The 18,073-nt window shown below is 38.8% G+C and overlaps 1 protein-coding gene across 5 annotated transcripts in view; it reads right to left on the bottom strand.

Annotated features, from left to right (window-relative positions):
• The window catches only part of CNTRL (centriolin), a 37,491-nt gene that overhangs the window by 6,420 nt on the left and 12,998 nt on the right, over positions 1–18,073 (bottom strand). For 4 of the 5 annotated variants that reach the window (XM_087753332.1, XM_087753329.1, XM_087753331.1 and 1 more), the window contains 24 exons: positions 16,950–17,103; positions 15,799–16,019; positions 14,964–15,140; positions 14,176–14,310; positions 12,601–12,746; positions 11,948–12,128; positions 10,789–10,968; positions 10,305–10,484; positions 9,608–9,724; positions 9,046–9,190; positions 8,064–8,203; positions 7,387–7,573; positions 6,820–7,130; positions 6,256–6,464; positions 5,866–6,058; positions 5,356–5,486; positions 5,081–5,221; positions 4,835–4,961; positions 4,178–4,342; positions 3,236–3,395; positions 2,414–2,529; positions 1,125–1,342; positions 565–722; positions 227–300 (listed from right to left, as the gene is read on the bottom strand). In XM_087753332.1, coding sequence (XP_087609458.1) covers positions 227–300; positions 565–722; positions 1,125–1,342; positions 2,414–2,529; positions 3,236–3,395; positions 4,178–4,342; positions 4,835–4,961; positions 5,081–5,221; positions 5,356–5,486; positions 5,866–6,058; positions 6,256–6,464; positions 6,820–7,130; positions 7,387–7,573; positions 8,064–8,203; positions 9,046–9,190; positions 9,608–9,724; positions 10,305–10,484; positions 10,789–10,968; positions 11,948–12,128; positions 12,601–12,746; positions 14,176–14,310; positions 14,964–15,140; positions 15,799–16,019; positions 16,950–17,103 — 3,966 coding nt within the window. Of the gene's footprint in view, positions 1–226; positions 301–564; positions 723–1,124; positions 1,343–2,413; positions 2,530–3,235; positions 3,396–4,177; positions 4,343–4,834; positions 4,962–5,080; positions 5,222–5,355; positions 5,487–5,865; positions 6,059–6,255; positions 6,465–6,819; positions 7,131–7,386; positions 7,574–8,063; positions 8,204–9,045; positions 9,191–9,607; positions 9,725–10,304; positions 10,485–10,788; positions 10,969–11,920; positions 12,129–12,600; positions 12,747–14,175; positions 14,311–14,963; positions 15,141–15,798; positions 16,020–16,949; positions 17,104–18,073 lie in introns of all 5 variants that reach the window. The other variant, XM_087753333.1, reaches the window with a different exon arrangement.

The raw sequence follows: 18,073 nt of genomic DNA, 5'->3' as shown, positions 1-18,073 counted from the left end.
AACCAGAAATCTCGTGGTGTAGCCCAGACCACTCCAAACTTGGCAAGAACATGGCAATAAACTAGCCGTTATTTATTAGCTCTGCAAGCGTCTGATTTTGAGCTAGCGTGCCTGGATGGAAAACAGATGATGGACGGTCAATTGTTGTGGTAAGTGACTCCCCTCGTTTCTGTGCCACAATCTACTCACTACGTGAGAACAAGTACGTATTTTCACCAAAACTAACCTGTTCGACCAGTTGAAGCTGTTGCCTGGAATCATGTAATTCTCCTTTCAGCGTTTCTAGTTCTTCCTTTTTTTCTAGAAAAATATTTGGCAACAGAGATTTTTCAATCAGCAGTTTGAAATGCCTATACAAATAAATCATCTCTTTTCATAAATGAAGAATAAAGAATAGAAAAACAGTTTCTACAATTCCCATCTTTTCGACATGTTAAATACTTTCTGCCTGTAGATAGTTGAACATGTTGTATATTTAATATCATACAGTACAGTTACAGTGTGTCTCTTAACACAATTTCTCTTAAAATATATTACAGCTTAAACCCCAAAATTGATCTTTACCTTGAAGATCCTTCTGTACAACCATAATGTCTCCATTCAGTGATTTCTTTTGTTTGGTCAGTAGATCTACCTCCTGCTGCAGGTTTTTAACATCCAGTTCCATTTTCTCTACGTTGGACAATGCAGTTCTGCTGCTGTCTTCAGTAGCAGTTAAGTCTCTGTGAAACGTGAATACATATTCTGGGTTTGGTGGAAGTACTTGGTGAGGACTCTACCAAACAGCTGCATTTCAGTACAAGTTTTCTCAGCTCAAGAGGCTGCTGCCTCGTAGTCATGAGGGCAAGACAGCTGTCCTGTTCCAGGACTTCACATTTTGCTTTTCATAACGTTTCTCGCTGCACTGCCATGATATAACAAATGCTGTTGCATTCATCAGCTTCATTGCCGAGTATTTTCTGTAAGTCTGCTGTAGACACGCTTAAAATAAAACCTCCACAGCATATATATTCTATATCACTGGGCACCTCGAAGTTACAGCTGTATTTTTAATGATGATAAACAGACATTCAAGGCACTTCCCATCACTTCTGATCTTTGCAGAAAAAAATATTCCCTCCCACCTTCTGGTTTGTGACAACTTCTTTTCCAAACTCTGACAGTCTTCTTCAAGCTTTTCCTTTTCTTTATTCAAAGACTCAATATTATTTTGCAGGGTGCGCATCTGAGAAACCAGATGTTCATTTTCCTGACGGTCTTTCTCAAGTAGTTGTTCCTGCCAATCTACTTCCCCTTGCTGACACTGAAATAATCTCTGAATGTTCTCCAATTTTAACTTCTCCTACAAAAGAAGGCATTGTGAACAACACATTCATACGGTCAAGGAGTAGAACAAGTTATTAACATCTTTCGCTGCAGCAGTTTAAAAAGCTTTCATTCACAGAGCTCATATGCAGGCTAGAGTACCCTTCGTAAGTACTGCATTATAACCGCTTGAAGTGCCAGCCTAATCTGAGGGTGTTTATGATGAAGGTTATGATGAACATGAGCACGAAAACTGGAAGACAGGGGTGAAATTCTTTGTGCCATCGTAGTTTAACCACCATTTTCCCCCCATCCGTAAGAGTAGCATCCCTTCATCGCGGGGTTTTGAGAGAATGACCACCGTAAGGGCTGTGAGATGCTCAGGTAATGTAGTAAGGTGACCACTTTACGTGTGGTAATAGAAAGGTACCAAGCGTATTGACAAGTCCCTTCTTTTCCCTGTCCACAGAAAGAGTACAGAGAGAAGAGGTAAAGTCTTTTAAAAGGAAGCAGCAGGGAGTATCTGCTTACATATGCTTATACACGCTCTCTTAGCATATTAGATTTTCTGGAATTACACAACTGAGTAAAGGAGGGCTATCCTGCACTCTGACCTGACAATCCTGTAGCTACTCTGAGTCTGCCAAAGGGTCTCTGGTCTCTCTGCCCGCTGGTAGCAAAGTTGAATGTCTGTCTGTCTTTGTTCGTCATTCGTCGCTGAGCTAAAATACCTTTTTGATGGCAGAGAAGATCACCCAGCTGATTTAGTAAACTGTCTTCCATACTCACTCTTTGCAAGTGAGGACACGGATAGAATCCAGATAAAAGGACTGTGGAAGCTAACACCAAGAAAACAGTATCCATCATTCTAGAGCCGCAGAAGCCCCTTCTGTCTTTTTCCCCCTGCTCTCCCTCATATGCACCAAAAGAACCCCATTATTTTAAGGGCCTAAGCAGACTTAAGACTTTTCTGTGATAAGCTGAAATCAGAATAGAAACAGATTGATTTAAAAGTAGGGACTCTGTTACCCAGATCTTAGCAGAACCACAGAATATGCAGATCTCTTCTTCCAGTTACTGTATTAGCTATAGAAAAAAAATAACTTACTTCCAGAATTGCAACCTGAGTCTTTTCTAGCTCATTGACCTTTTGGTCATGTTGTAGTTTCAGACCTTCAAGTTCCGTATTTTCAAGCTCCAGCATTTCCAGAACATGTTTCAGTTCTAGTAAGATGAAAGAAATCGAAGGTTATTACAACCACATTGAACGCATTCTATTTGCAAAAGAAGGCACCAAGGAAAAATTAAGACTATACTGCTATCATCCCTGTAAAAACTCTTCACGTGTTCAACTGCTGTGTCAGACACGCCAGGTATTGTATCTGATGCTGTTCTACCAGCCAGCTGCAGGTCCCTAGGCCTCCTGCTCTTCCTGCTCCCTAGGGAGCTACTCTGGGACTGAGTATCTGACTGAAACAGTGAAAGAAAGTATTTAAAAAAAAAAAAGTACAAAAGTTGCAAACTGCTGCTGCTTATACTTTCCACAATCTGACAGGACGTAACTGCTTGGAAGGAGATTCCTCCATTTCCCTGCACATCCCAATGTTTAATTCTTCCGTGAATGTGGCACAACTAGCTCATGTCCCTAACCACGCAGCGCTCGAGTGTGACCTGAGCTGGTCAGGCCTGACAGCAGATTTGTTTACTTTTCTCTCTGGCATGAAAAACTCCCATCCCAAATACAAAGCAGCAAAGGGTATCAGTCAGCTCTGCATAAACTACAACAGCTACAGGGAACTCCTTCTCTGCAGTTGTTCACAATATTTAAACAGGAGTGAGGAACAGAAGACCGCAGCGATGTACAACTAAGCTCAGAGTGCATTTCTTCCCAATCTGCACAAAACACTCTCTAGTAAAGCCAGGGACAGACCTATCTTATGCCTGCTGATTTGCCCGAGTATTCCTTGAAGATTTTCTTCCTCTTTTCCAACATCCTTCTTTACAAAGGAAAGCTGTGCTCTTTTCTCATTGATCTGGACATCCAGCTCTTTCCTCTCAGTATTAAGCTCTTCCAGAAGTAGTTTTATTTCCTGTGGAAATATATCATTGTTACAAGGAATGCCATGATTTGCCATTTTAAATAAAGTTTTCCTTTAAATAGAAGTTCTAAATATTTAAAAAATTTAAGAAGTCTGTCACTATGTTCTGGTCAATTTAATCCCAGAGTTTATAGTTACAGTTAATGGTGTAAACAAACAAAAAATACCTAATATTTAGGTTAAAGTCTTGCTTGTTGACAATTTAAAGTGGTAATCTTGCAAAGATTTTGATCTACAAGTCTGACCAGAACACCGTTATTCAAGTGAACAATAGGTAGGCCTTAAAACAGGAAGTCAGACAAAAAGCCTCCACAAAAAAACCCACACAAAATGTAATTTAAGCTTGATGCTTTGTTTTTATTTCAGACAGAAAGGAAGTACAGAATCCTTTCTAAGCAAATGGGGATGGAGATGGAGAGCTGACTTATGCCAGCTTTGTTGTGTTTTTACACAGACTGATTTGCCTTGGAAGCTGCTTGTCTCAGCAACAGTAAGTCATTCGGAGACTTCTATTTAATATAATTTAGTCCTCAAGGGACCACTTCTGTAAGTGCTACTGGAACTAGGGTGTTCCACTTCTTATTTGTGCATCTGGACCAAGCTCTTAGTCACACAAAACTGTAAACTCGCTTGTTCTATTTTTCAGTGGGTTTGGGGAGGCTGTAGAAAGCAAAACTGATTTTGTGGAAACTTTATGGGATGTTTTTGATACTTCTATCCGTTTGCTGTTCTTCAGAGATAGAATGAATTGAAAACTCATTTAGAAAAGTTACTCTTATTTGGCGTAGTTTTTCATTTGCTTCGGTCTCTCCATCTCGAAGAGCTTCTTTGAGGTCACCTTTCTTTTGAGAAATACAGTCTTGAAGGACACGGAGCTCTTCTTTTCGTTGATGTAACTGTTGCTCCAGAAGCAAGAGCTCTTGTTGCTGAGCAGTAATCTACAATGTAGGAGTTTAACAGAAGAAGCATCTGAAGGCTTTTATTTTTGTAGCTGCACACACGCACAAGAACAAGTGCAGTACACTGTTCCCTGCCAGAGACTTATTTGAATTGCGTAACACGTAAGGATCCCATCGGAGCAATGAGCTTCAGTTGCTATACCTGGATAATATAGCCAATACTGAAGACTTAAGTTCTGATCTGGACACTGCAGTCCTGTACCTCAGAGAGTTTAGTTTCTTATTCTGAAATGCAGTAAGAATTGTCATAGAGAACTCTGCAGTAACCTTTATTATGCAGAAATGCCAGTGAGATTGGGATCATACTTATTATGAGACAAAACAAGGAGAATTCAAATTACCAACATTAAAATAAAACTTAAGAAGTAAATTCTTCAGACAAGGCAGTTCAGAACTTTAGACTCTTCTCAGCTTTCCATTACCTCAAAACCAGCAAAATTGATAGTCCAGAGTTAATAAGATAAACCTTACCTGATCTTTTAATCTTTCCAGTTCAGTTTTCTTGCCTTGAAGAAGGTTTTCTGCTTCTCTAAGGATTTGGAGGTGATGTTCTTCATTACCTTCTGCAACTTTAATATCTCCTTGAAGCTTCTGAAGACTGACAGTGAGGATAAAAACATGACTCAGAAGAAACAAGAACACCTTAGGCAGTAACTTGTTGGAGAAGGACATCTGTATTTTATCTAATACAGTTTATGGTAAATTAAAAATACTAACCTTTCAGTTAGCATTTCTATCTTCTGGTTTAATGACTGGAACTCAGAGTCTCTTGCAGCCACCATTTTGTTGATTTCCTTCAAGATATCTTCTTGCTCCCTCTTATGCTCTTCTAAATCCCTTGTATCTGCCTGTAATAACCTAAAGAAGCATTTATGCCTTTTCGTATTATCATTTTAACAGCTCTCCCTCTCCAAAAGCACTATCTTGATATTTGAAAGAATCTTGTTCGTCTCCTCATCCCCATTTGATACAAATTCACAAGAACAGTGTACCTTAATTGCTGATCTGCTTTCACAAGTTTAACGGCCATTTCCTGAGCCCTTCGCTCTAGCTCCTTTGCCTCAGTTTCAGTACAGGACAAATGCTGTTTGGCATGATTGTACTTTTGAATAGTGTCTTTAGTCTAGAGCAAAAATTGAAGATTATTGAGACAATACATTCCCATCTTATGTTTTCCACATCCATAACCTGCAGGTTAGCTGTCTAAAGATGACCTCCTCCTGGCTTGAATATTCCACCTGAGCTTTCTCCCTTTGTATACCATGGAGTAGAACCTTTTCTCCTCTCTTGTCCAGAGCAGAAAAGCTTCCTCCTCTTTGGCAAGGACTGATCCATTTTCTTTTAGCACAGGTTACCCCATAACTTATTTTCAAATAGAAGCATTTTAAGAGGCTTCAGGTTATCCAAGTGAAAATAAACTGCGTAGACAAAAATCCTCTGCTTAAAATAATCGTAATGCAACACGCAATTCTTCTGCGCTTAAGAGTTATGGCTTTACTTACCTTCCCCCGTGTGCTCTCAAGTTCCACTTCAGCTTCCGAAAGTAGCCTGTCTGCCTCTCTAAGCTCTGCTCGTCGTTTCAGAAGAGTCTTCTCTATACATTCAATTTCATCTGCAATATCTTCATGATGTTTAAGAGACTTTTCTAACTGCAATTCAGCAATGAGGTGGTCAGAATACCCTTCAATAAAGTCCCTAAAAAGTCAGGAAGAAAGACACGGAATTAAAATACAAAATGCCAGAGGCCTGGAGCCTCTTGAAGTTCTAGTCCATCACACATACTGTACAGACAAGAACACTAATTGTAAACGAGTCAAAATAACTTTTGTTGGAAAAGAGTTTGGCTATTTCCACAGGCTTGCTTTAAGTGCATTCTAGTGCAATATTCTTACTTGCGTTTGTTATGTTTTTGAGCTGCTCTTCGTAGCTCTGCTACTTCACGTTCCAACTCTTCTCTTTCATGCAGAAGGTCTTCAATGTTTTGATGCAATTTTTCCACCTCTTTTTTGCATTTATGCTCAGCTGCCTCAGACCATTTATCTTTGTATTTCCGAGACTTTAAATAATACACGGCGTCTTCTAGCTTTGAGACTTCACTCTCCTGCATGCAGGAAATAGAACAATAAAATCAAGACCTGTTTTCTGTTTCAGTCCTCCAGAGACACGGGAGCAGCTACAGACAGCAAGACCAGACTACCAGCACTGAAGATAGAGCATTCTTATCAGCAAGCTCTCTCAGATCCAGAACCTTCCTAGCAGAGATTTTTTTATTATTTTTTTGAAAAACTGGACTAATCTAATCAGTGAAAATGAGGGTTTGGGGTTTGCTTTTTTTTTTTTTTTTTTTTTTTTTTTTTTTTTTTTTTTTGAGAAAGCATACGTTAAAAGATGCTCCTAATCCATTCATAAGTCAGTTGCCTATGGTTAAACCTGCAGCTTACAGCTCTGTATCTTACCAAGTCATGATGTTCAGGCACATTGCAGTGAAGCACTCCAGCAGGAATGAGCGGGACAGTGAAGTTTGGAGGAAGAGGGCCATAAACAACCTGGGCTCCCAGAGGAGGCGGGCCATAGATAACAGATCCAGGAGCAATTGAACCTCCACCTGCTGCTGCGGGAGGAGGGCCATAAACCACAGTTCCCGGAGGTACAGGGGCACCATCTGGAAGGACTGTGTAAATAACTGTACCAGGTGGTGGTACAAAAGGAGGCTCTTTGGGAACACGAGGTTCTTCATTTCCTTCACTATCTTCTTTCCCTCTTCTATCTTTACCGAAAGAAAGAAAGAAGTTATTTTTAATCACTTTTTCGGTAAAATATATTCTTCAAATGCACATTTTAGAATAACACCCATTCTATGTAATGTACAAAAATTAATAAACACTGCTTAAACTGAATAATGAGTTCAACAGTAATAAATATTTATAATTCACTCACGCACATAAAAAAAATTCACTCTGAACTCTAAGCAAGTCCATCTTTAGTATGCTGCTAAACATTTTGAGACCACGAGGCTGACTTACCTTTACCAGAATTTGTTTTGTACAACCTATTTCTGACTGGTGAATAAACCCAACATCCCCCCTGATTGGGGAAGTCTGCCTTCCTGCACTGCCTGTCCTGACCGCACCCTCTTCTGGGTGGGGATGTGCCAGAACACAATAAACAAACTCCAGAATCTTTTGTGCTGCGGGAAGCGGGAGTTGAAGCCTAAAGAAAAATGAGTATGTGTTAATCTAGAAACAACAAATCATGTAAAATAAATGATTTGTTTCATTCTAAAACATTCTAAAGCACTGATTTTTCAAGAACAGGCTATGCATACTCTGCTTTCTCTCACTTGCAAGCATGATGCTGCTTTAAAAGCAAGCACTAAATATATTTTAATAATATTTCTCTTAAACTCAGACAGATGCTGTTTTGCGAGAAATGTTTGCCTGTAATTTCCCCTTTTAACCTTTACCTAAATGAATTTACAGTACTGCATTTTGAATAGCTGCATCCAAATTTTACGTATATTAGATTCCTATTACTGCACAGTAATAGGCATTATCAGGGAACATTTCTCTATATGTTGCTTCAGTATTTCTCTTATATGCCAGCCAATATTTTTTCTTAAGTTTCTCCCAGACCTAGCAAGTTTATAATGGACTTTCCCATATCAAATGGCTTTCCATATAATAGGATTTTTATTTCTGACCTGTGATGATGGCACGTAATACCAGTATCCCCTTCTTTTCAATGGATCCGCTATACTGGTGATGTAATCATTCTGGTATGAAAGCACATTTTTGAGTGCTGCAATTTCATCTTGTAAGTTGTCAATTTCATCTTTGTTACCTGTAAATTAATCGCAGTTTTATAGGCATATAAGGCAAATAATTAAGTCAGAAATACTGCATTCAGCTTTTCCCTCATTGTTATCCTGTTAATCTGAAACAATATTAAAAAAAAATGAATCGGGGGAAACAAACTAAACGTTATTATATTGTGATGTAGATATACACAAGCCCTTGCAAGTTTTTCATTTTAAGATTGTAGAAATACAAGTTCATATACAGGTAACTGATGCTCATTTTTCCTTACATACAGATCTCTGACAATGTTCTAGAGCAGTATAAACTGAATGCATAACACAATTAGGGTTTTCTAAATAGTTGTAAAAAACTATTGTTAATACAAACTAGTGAAAACTAACACACTGTCATTCTCATTTGCAGGCTGAGGCAGAACTTAACTACATTTCCAAAGGTCACGTGGCACGTCAACTGGCAAAGCGAGAAACCCAGAAGCGCTAGTGCCACTGCTGGTCCTTAACCATCCATTTCCTCCGTCCTTCAAGGCCCACACACCTCACGTAGCTGCACTTTGTGCGTTTCACGTGGACTGCGAAACGCCGTACTTCAGAAAAGTTATATCTTGCTGCTTGCTTCATCTACATAGATACAGAGAATCCACTGGAGCACAGCTATTTAAGGACTGAATGTATCCTGTATAGGAACTGTGCAGGAAGGTATCCTGAACAGTTCATTCTCCTAGAATAAACTTCTAGAATATTCCCCTAGAATAAACCTCCAGAGCTCTGAACAGCTTCTCAGATCAAACAGTGAGAAATATAGAGAGGAAAGTGAAGTCTTCTGCATCCACGCTTATCCGCAAGAAAAGGAGAGAAGAGAGATCACCTGTCCCGATGTTATCCAACAACCATCTTAAACGGTCAATTTCTGCTTTTTGTTGCTCCATAGCTTCATTTAATTTATCAATTTCAAACTTCTGAGAGCTTGATGCAACAGTCTTCTCACCAGCTTTCTCCATTTCATGCTGAAACTATTTAAAATATAAGTTTAAATCAAAGAAAAGCACTTCAGTTCAGACCGTGCTAAAACTTTTTCAGATGTGCCCATCCGTCCCTACAAAAATGCTCACTCAGCAAAACACATGTACCACTTGGATGCAACAAAATTGTTGTTCCCACCCCCTCCCTTACACACATAGCCACATAAAGGCACCTAAGTGAACAGGTGATAGTTTTCCTTACAAGTCAGCTATTCTAGTCAGTGAGGTTTTCATTTTGTTCTTTGGCAGACGTTAGGGGAGGGAAGAACATTGTGACTTAGGAAAACTTGAGGAAAAAGGGCAGGGCAGACACCTCTGAAGATGGCATTTGCAGAAACTCACTGAACCAATATATCTAAGTATTTTATCCTCCTCATATAATACAGAGCAAACACCACCGCAACCTACTTGTTCTTCCTTCTCTTTGAGGAGTTGTTGTAACAATTCTATTTCTGCTTCTGCTCTGGCAAGATCCCGAGCTGCACGAGCTGCCTCAGCACAGAACTCTTCGGCTTCCTCAATCTCCTAAAATTGAAATTTTCGTTTGAGCTTTAGTTTGCAAGAATGCTTCGCAAGCTTGCAGATGTCTCCTGCAGCTTTGTGAAAAGCTGACTAATAAGAAGGATCAGCACTTACTTGTCTGTTCTGAAATTTCAGAAACTGGCCAAGTTTATGTAAAATAGTGTTTCTCCTTTAACTTTACAGTATTTCTACAGAGGAGATGCTAGTATGTAGCCAAAAATGGCTCTGTTTTGAAATCTTCAGCTCTAAGAACAAACTTCCATAGTCCCTTCTTTTGCTTTTCTATCTTATGTAACAATGTATTATCCATTGTTTGACTCTCAATTAAGAAGAGATTAAGCTTGCCTCTCCCACACCTTGTAATACGCAGCAAGAAAGCCTGTCCATGCCCAAATTAGTCAGGTGTTCATCTACTGTATTTCAAGATGAGACTCTGTCCGAAGCAAGAGCTCCTGTACAGCAGGACAATTCAGAATAATGCTTTGAAGCTGAATTTAAAAGACAACACCAGGACTGCTCCCATTATGATGGCATTAGAAAGCACTACTTATACCCAAGCAATTAATTATCAATGTTGATTTACCTCAGCTCGCTCCTGATTAATTCTGAGAACAGTCCCATGAAGAGCCTTTAGCTGATTTTTAGCAATGGAGAGCTCTGTGGCTGCCAGTTTATCCGAAGTGATGATGGCTCTCTTTAATTCCTTCAGTTCTTTATCTAGACTGACAAATTGAATTTGTGCCCTGGCATCTTCTATTTTTTTCTGAAACAGGAAAACAATAGATTTTATAAGTTTTAAGTAAAAAGAGCATGGAAGAAAGGCTTTCTGTTGGCATGACTTTTTTCCCCACACATATCCCATTTCGTATGGTATGCAGAGAAGTAACAGAAAAAAAAACTAAAGCAAGGACAACCAATAAAATTTAAGGAAAAGAAAGACACTATATTTAACCTCTGTGCTCCTTCCTGTATTTGATTTATCTTAGAAAGCAAAATAATTCAGAAGTTTCTGAATCGTCTTTTCATGAGCAAACACAGTGCATGGACTTGTCCTTACTCATTCCTACCCTTTTCTCTAAATCTTCCAGTTGAGCAAGAATAGTCTCTTTCTCTTCATCTGCCTCTTGGAGCTGTTCATCAGCAAGGCCCTGAATTTCTTCCATGCTCTTTATTTTTTCATGTAAACGTTGAATTTCATTCTCTAACTGATGGACCTTGTTCTTATTCTGCCGGTTTTCAGCTTTAACCTACAAGTGAAATAAGTTAGAATGAGTAGCCAGAAATCTTTCAACCAAAAGCCACCCTACTTTAATGACTTACAGAAATAACTTTTTGGGAAGTGCAGTTACGAGCATACTTTGTACCAGAAGAGAAAGGAAAAAGAACTGCTTTGCCACTTAACTATCACATTTAAAACATGCCCAAGTTATTTTGGTAGTAGTATGTATAGCGATCTTCCGAGGAGGTTACTGGCTGTATTTTTCTACCTATAATTAAACTCTTTGTTGCCTCTGAGACATATCATTGAGTCTAAATTCTAATTCACCAAGGAATTAGGCAAAAATCATAAAGACTATTAAAAAAAAAAAAAATAATCAGACTCTACTGTTACATGAACACCAAAAAGTGGGTCTCTCCTTGTTATCATACAGCTAAAATTAGAGATCGCTTGTGGAAGTTTTAATGCACATTAAACCCTTCTCCTCCAAGCTACATTTTTGCAACCTTTATATAATAAAAGCCGACAAAAGGTTGCAAAGGAGCATGTGTCCTGTCAAATATCTGATTTAACACTTACCGAAAGAAAGCAAGAATGGCTGATGTATTTCACTACTTTAACGCAGAATGTCACAGTATACACAGCATGGAAGTGGTCAATGATTTGTTTCCCTCTTCAGAAGCTTTTGCCTGCTTATACAGTTTCTTTATAATAAAAATCACTAGTGACACACATTTGTGCACAATAGGAAAATCAAAACTCTAATAATGGTTAGTATTCCTGTTCTAATCACAAGTAACAGCATCCTGCTCTGATGTGAGTTGTCAATGTGTTTCTGACAAGCAAACATATTCAATTTGTCTACCTTCAGTAAAATTATACTTCTCTGAAAGATGGAGGGTGGCAAAGCTACATCCGTAGTCAAACTTGATCCTTCAGCTGCAAGTTACATTTTTTCAACTAAGCCAAAATTGTCTTACTCTTGCTTTTGTTGTTTCGATACGTGCCTGTCTATATTTCTCCTGTACTTCTTCCCGTTTTTCCTGCTGGGATACCATTTCTTCCTGCAATTGTCTCTGTCTAGCCCATGCTTTCTCTTTTTCCCTCTGAGCATCAGCAAGGATGTCATTAAATTCTTTCTGCAGATTTACAAGGCTTTTCCCTAAAACATCAGCTGAATTCTGACATCTGAAAGAGAAACAATCCAGATTCCAAGACAGAAAATAGAGATTTTAAATTGCAGTACCAGATAACAAAATAATGAAGCCTAATACAATAGTGCAAGTTTAAGACATCCAATGTAAGTGAATTCAGGTGCAGCACTGAACACGTTACACTGCACAGACAGAGCTCCACCCCGGCTCTCTTTATACCATTCTGTCTTTGTTTGTTACCATTCTTTGGTGCTGGGGGCAAAGGGGAGGGGGGAAGTTTGCCCTGTCCCTTGCAGTGAAACCCAAGAGGACTGCCTGTTTCCCTCAGTCATGTAATTACTGAGCTCAGGTGATGTTCTCTTAACAGCCACAGGGTGCTGAAGTTCACGTTTGAACTGCCCCAAGTTGCACTCAGTAGGATGCAGCACACGTACCTTGTTGCTCTCATGTACTTATCACTTCCACACGCACAAATCTAACACTGTTTGTACTTTTATTTTACTCACTTAATCTCTCCAGCTCCTGTCTGAAGCTTTTGCTTGAGTTCATTTATACGAGCTAAGACTTCCTCAGGATGAATTAAGTTACCAACCACATGGTTTAGCTGATTCTGAAGATCTTTAAGCTGTTGTTTCAGGAGATTATTGTCTCCCTAAAAAAAAACAAAGACAAAAAAACCCCACCCGTACAACCATAAGCAAACAAATGCACAAATGATAAAAGCTAGAGTTTTTAATACCTACACCTGTTTTGAGGTTTTTGTTGTTGTTGGGCTTTTGGGGGGTTGGCAGGGGTTTGTTTGTTTTTTAAATAAAAGATCCAAATATTTTTTTCAGTGTGGCCTGAACAATAACAGCAAAAGAACACCTCAAAAAAATCTTTGCCCTTCAGTTTCCTTTATGTTGAAAAGTATTTAAATGCCAGTTCAAAAATGATCTTATCCTTTCCTTAAACTAAGTACTGTCTTTACACAAGCAAAGCCCAGTGGCATACAGAAGCCCGTCACACTATCTGTCCATAATAGAGGATGGAACAATTGCAGACACTGTCCCAGCCACTAGACCAAGGAGTCCCACTTGTCCTGGCCCTATTGCTCTTGAACTCTTCTCTGCACATTGGCAAGCTTCAGCAGAAATGACAGTGCTAACGTCTGGTGAGGATCCTTTATAAGCTCTTCCTGAAGTGGTGAGGCAGTTGGACTAGATGTTCGTTGTAGGTCCCTGCCAAATGAACTATTCTGTTCTGGTGGTCACTGTATCCCGAGGAGTATGCACGATAGCAAAAAGGGATCTGATGGATACAAAGAAGGACTGAACCCAGCCTTCCCATAATAAGGGAAACTGCTTTAATCACGCAGCACTTTAAAAAAAAAAGGAAAGAAAGAAAAAAAGGGGGGGTGTGCCAGCCATATTTTGAATATCTTGAACCCAGTATATTACTCTTGAACCCAGTATATTACTCTTGCCTAGAGAAATCCTGTTGACTGAGCCTTTCAGCAGCTTTAGGAAGAGGAACACTCAGTTTCTAATCTCAGTTGAGGCACTGATCTGGGACAGTATATTACAGTAGAGGTGTTTCTGCACACCTATGCCATTCATGAAATGCCTTGAGTTCAAGGATCACAAGCTCTGTTGCCTATTGTACTTGGATGCCATTACTGTTTTGTGGCAATTAAGTAAGATTCCTCAGGATCACAGCTTTAAACAGAGGCAATAAATTCTGCTTTAAGTATTGGATCAGTTTTTAATTCTGCATCCAAATAGTTTTCTTACTGACATGTACTGGATGAAGCTTGTGGGAAGTTAAGATACATATAACAATTTATCAGTCGCTCTGCAATATAACTGAGCAGCTCTGAAATTATTTCAAAGGTCAATCTAAATATCTAAAATAGACAGATAAAAGACTATGATGTAGGGTCTCTGGACAAGAAAATTAAAGTCAGGAAAAGTCATAAATACTACTGAACTTCAAAACAAGACTCATACAGAATCCTTTAAAATTCTTATCGCTTTCCCCTTGGGGGCGCGGGGAAACATACGGCTTATCAGGTAACTTGTTAAAGGCAACAAATACTTCACCTGCAATTGTTTGAACTGAGAAAGGAGCTTGTAATTTTGTTGTTCCTTCTCTTCTGCTAGTTGTGCTTTGGTCAGAGCATTCTCTAATGCTTGCCTTTCTTTTTCAAGTTCAGCTTGCAGGGCTGACAGTTCCATCTACAAACACAGAAAACCTTCAGGTTAATATCCCCACTCCCAACCCCAACCTGTCACCCAAATACACAACAGCTATATTTCTTAAAACAATAACAATATGACAACACCTCCTAAAAAACCCCAACCAAACCACCCCAACCATCCCAAATCAACCCATCACCATATATACATAACAGGTGTATTTCCCAAAAACATCATCATCATCATGACTTGTACTGTAAATTCTAACCTAGATCTAGCATGAGCTAGGTCCTACCCACCAAGTAATTGACAGACTTACATTTTATCAGCATTCTGCAGAGAGCTTTCAAGTTTTTCCTGAAACATGAAAACTAAAAGACTTGGAGGGGTTGGGGACAGAACACCACACTTTACTGGTTTGCATTTTCATTTCTGCCTGCAATCTGGAATGTGCAGTTGGAATACGTCTTGCAAAAAAACCCTGCCATGTTGATTTCTGATGAACGGAAACTGAACCAAGATAGTAGTTACTGTACATCATCATACACGAATCCAAATGAGGATCTGGGGGCACACCTAAACCAACAATTATTTGCAAGTCAACACTGGAGATGTGGTATGGAGGAAAAGTTTGGTCGTCCCTCGTCCCGGGGTACGTTATCCCTTTGGTGGCATAAAAGCTCTGTTCTTACCTGGCTAAGTTGTTTCAGTCTTTCCAATTCTTCTTTTTGCTGATTGGCTTCAGCGTCTCTGTCTCTTAGCTGGGCTTCCAGTTCAGCCTCATAGGCGCTGATGTCCCTTTGTGCATCTCTAAGCGATTCATTTATTTCTCGCTGCTCTTGGAGTGCGCTCTCTAGCATTGTAATTTCCTGGAATTGTACATTCATTTTAGAAACATGTACACAGGAGAGCCAGGATTTCTTAAAGTACGTTGCCTCTCTTCTTCTGTTACTCAGGAACTCATCATCAATGTAACAGCAGATAGATCAAAATAGAGACACTAAATCACTAAACATTAAAACTTAAAGCTAGGTGGCACTACTACATACAAAGGTCAGGTCAAGGGTGCTACTGGAACAGACTGTACAAAAGTCTATACTCAAGTTAGAAAGGTGTAGTTTAAAAAGTGATAGACATTTGTCCCCGGTATTAAGGTTTACATAAAACTTATCAGGATACTAAGACAGCTGATAGGACAGACACAAGCTAATAACACGCACATCCTCAGCTAGTGTCCAGACAGTTTTCACTAATGCAATTCACTCTATCAACGGCAAATCCATTTTTAGTCATATCTGAAAGGTAAAGCCTGCATTTCTGAGACATCTTCCATAAAGCAGATATTTACCGTATGTCTCTTGCAACTGGTTTTAAAGGCCAAATTCTGTTCTTAATGTGCGTGGCCACATCTAATGGGAGTTAGCATATAAAAAAAATTATTTTTTCCAAGGAACTGTGCTTTGCTATTCCCAATTTGGTCATTCTTAGGCATCTGAATTTGGGAAGAAACATAGTATTAAGCCTTACTTTTCTCATATTTTCTGCATCCATAGCAACTATTTCCAGGTTGTTTCTTTCCTCCTCTAGATCTGCCAATCTTTGTAGCAAAGATTCTTTATCCTTCTGCAACTCCTTACATTCATCATTGGCCTGTTTTGCCTGACACTTAACACTTTCCAGGTATTCCTGTAATCCAATGATAATACTTTCTAAATCCCTTTTCAGTGCTTCATTTGTTGCTATTTGACCTGCAGAAATGCAAAACAAATTTGAGATAGTTAAGAAACCACGCTTATTTATGAAACAAACTAAACTGCCTTTCTTAATCTTCTGAAGATGTTCATCTATTGAAATACATAGTAACAACAAGTAACTAGAACTCAACCAGAAAATGCCTGTGCTGTATTTTAAAGGCTGCAAGTTCCCATATGGCCGTATTAACCTGAGCACTGGAAGAGTTAAAAAGAAAATGCATTCCCACCCGCCACCTAAGATGACATTTACTACCTTTACACCTAAATACATTTTGTTTCAATTTTTATATTCATATTCTTTTCTGGGATACTTACTTTCACATAGACTAGGTATGCAGTAAATGTATACATAAGTTTATATTAAGTCAGTTTCCAAAACTCGGAGGATCAGACTGATGCACAGAATGTAAAAGACACTTCTATAGAGGCTACAATCATATGAGTGAATCTCAGTCAGCTCGAGTACTAGCTATGTAACACCTCGTTAATATTTTAAATCATTATCTGAATTAGAAATGAAAAGACAACATCATAAGGTTATTGAACAATGAACACTTCACTCATACAATTAAAAGCAGAGTAATCCTTTCTTCTGCTGTGACAACAAAATTGCAGGTTAAGTAACCAACAAACCACTTGGCTCAGACTTGATCAAGGGCCTTCCTGCCTTGACATTTTGATCCTGAACCCCAGAGCAACAAATCAGTCACTTAGTCCAAGCAGTTGCTTGCTTCCCCCTGCCTTAAAAGAAAGGGGGGAAAAGAAAAAAGAAGAGGGGAAAAAAAAAAAAAGAAAAAAGAAAAATCCTGCAAACTACCCCGCCCCCAGCCACGTTAAGCAAAGATAAACAAAACTGAATCCTCAATTCAATTGTCATATTATCCTAGATACAGTGTTTTTTGTAAGACAAAAAGAAAAATTTACCATCAGTGAGCTGTTGCTCCAAGTCCTTGATTTCCTCAGTTTCCTTAGCAATCCTAGAGAGCATCTCATCCAGGCGACTCTCAAGCTGTTTGTAATGTTTGTTCATTACATCAAACTGCTGTTCTTTACTTGCTTTTTGAGCTTTCATGTGAGCCTGTAAATTAACAGTTGGAAAGGTAAAGTGGAACAACATCAATACAGATTTAAAAAGTCAAATCAATATTTTAGCTCAGTTCTGCAGTACCTCACTACCAGCAGTAAAAGACACAAGTGCAGCACATATTGTGATGCTTGGGGTTTGGGGTTTTTTTGTTGTTGTTTTTTTTTTGGGTTTTTTTTTTATTTTTTAAATATTTTTCTTCACTACTGCCCAACAAAGAATCCCAGATAGTCACACAGATTGCCTGCCTAACAGCATCATTAGTAGCCTCCCTCTTGCCCGTGCATGACGAATAAGGCCTACATTTATACATTATTACTCATGGCTACTACCTTTCTTCCTGCCTTTACTTTTTGTTATACCATTTCCTCTTTCAGTCAAGAACAAACATGATTTTCTCCAGAAGCTTTAATCCTGTCATCCTGCATTGCCTTTGCAGCAGATGATGCTTTAGAACATGTCAGGTCACCACCCAAAGGAAAATACTCCAAACAATCACACAGTGAGGCCAACTTTACAGCTAAGATTTACTTAAAGCAGATTTTTTTTTTTAAAGAATATTTCTGGGAAATACACTGTACCCGCAGCTCACACAGATGTTGGTCAGGACTTCAGGCATTTTGTATGAATTTAGCTGATTGTTCCAGCTGCATACAAAACTTGGTTATCAACACACTATAGCGCTAGCTGTTTCTCACTGGTACGAAATTACTCACAAATGACTCAAATGCCAGAAAACTTAGAAAAAATATAGCATCAAACTGTCATGATAAACAGCACCTTTTCCTACTACTCAAAAAAAAAAAAATCGAGCTAGCAGTAGAAATTTTAAATACAAGTTCTCAGAAAAATCACTTCTGAAGTTGCTTCTCTAACAAGAGGAATGGGTAAAACCAGATCTTTCTGTATTTTTAATGTATTAAACCGGAAGTTATTTTTAACATTCACATTAGCACAATTCAAC

Source organism: Nipponia nippon, unplaced genomic scaffold (assembly GCF_047370975.1).
Source record: "Nipponia nippon isolate SJK-2023a ecotype South Korea unplaced genomic scaffold, ASM4737097v1 scaffold_16, whole genome shotgun sequence".
Taxonomy (NCBI): domain Eukaryota; kingdom Metazoa; phylum Chordata; class Aves; order Pelecaniformes; family Threskiornithidae; genus Nipponia; species Nipponia nippon.
This window is presented reverse-complemented; position numbering and strand designations above follow the sequence as displayed.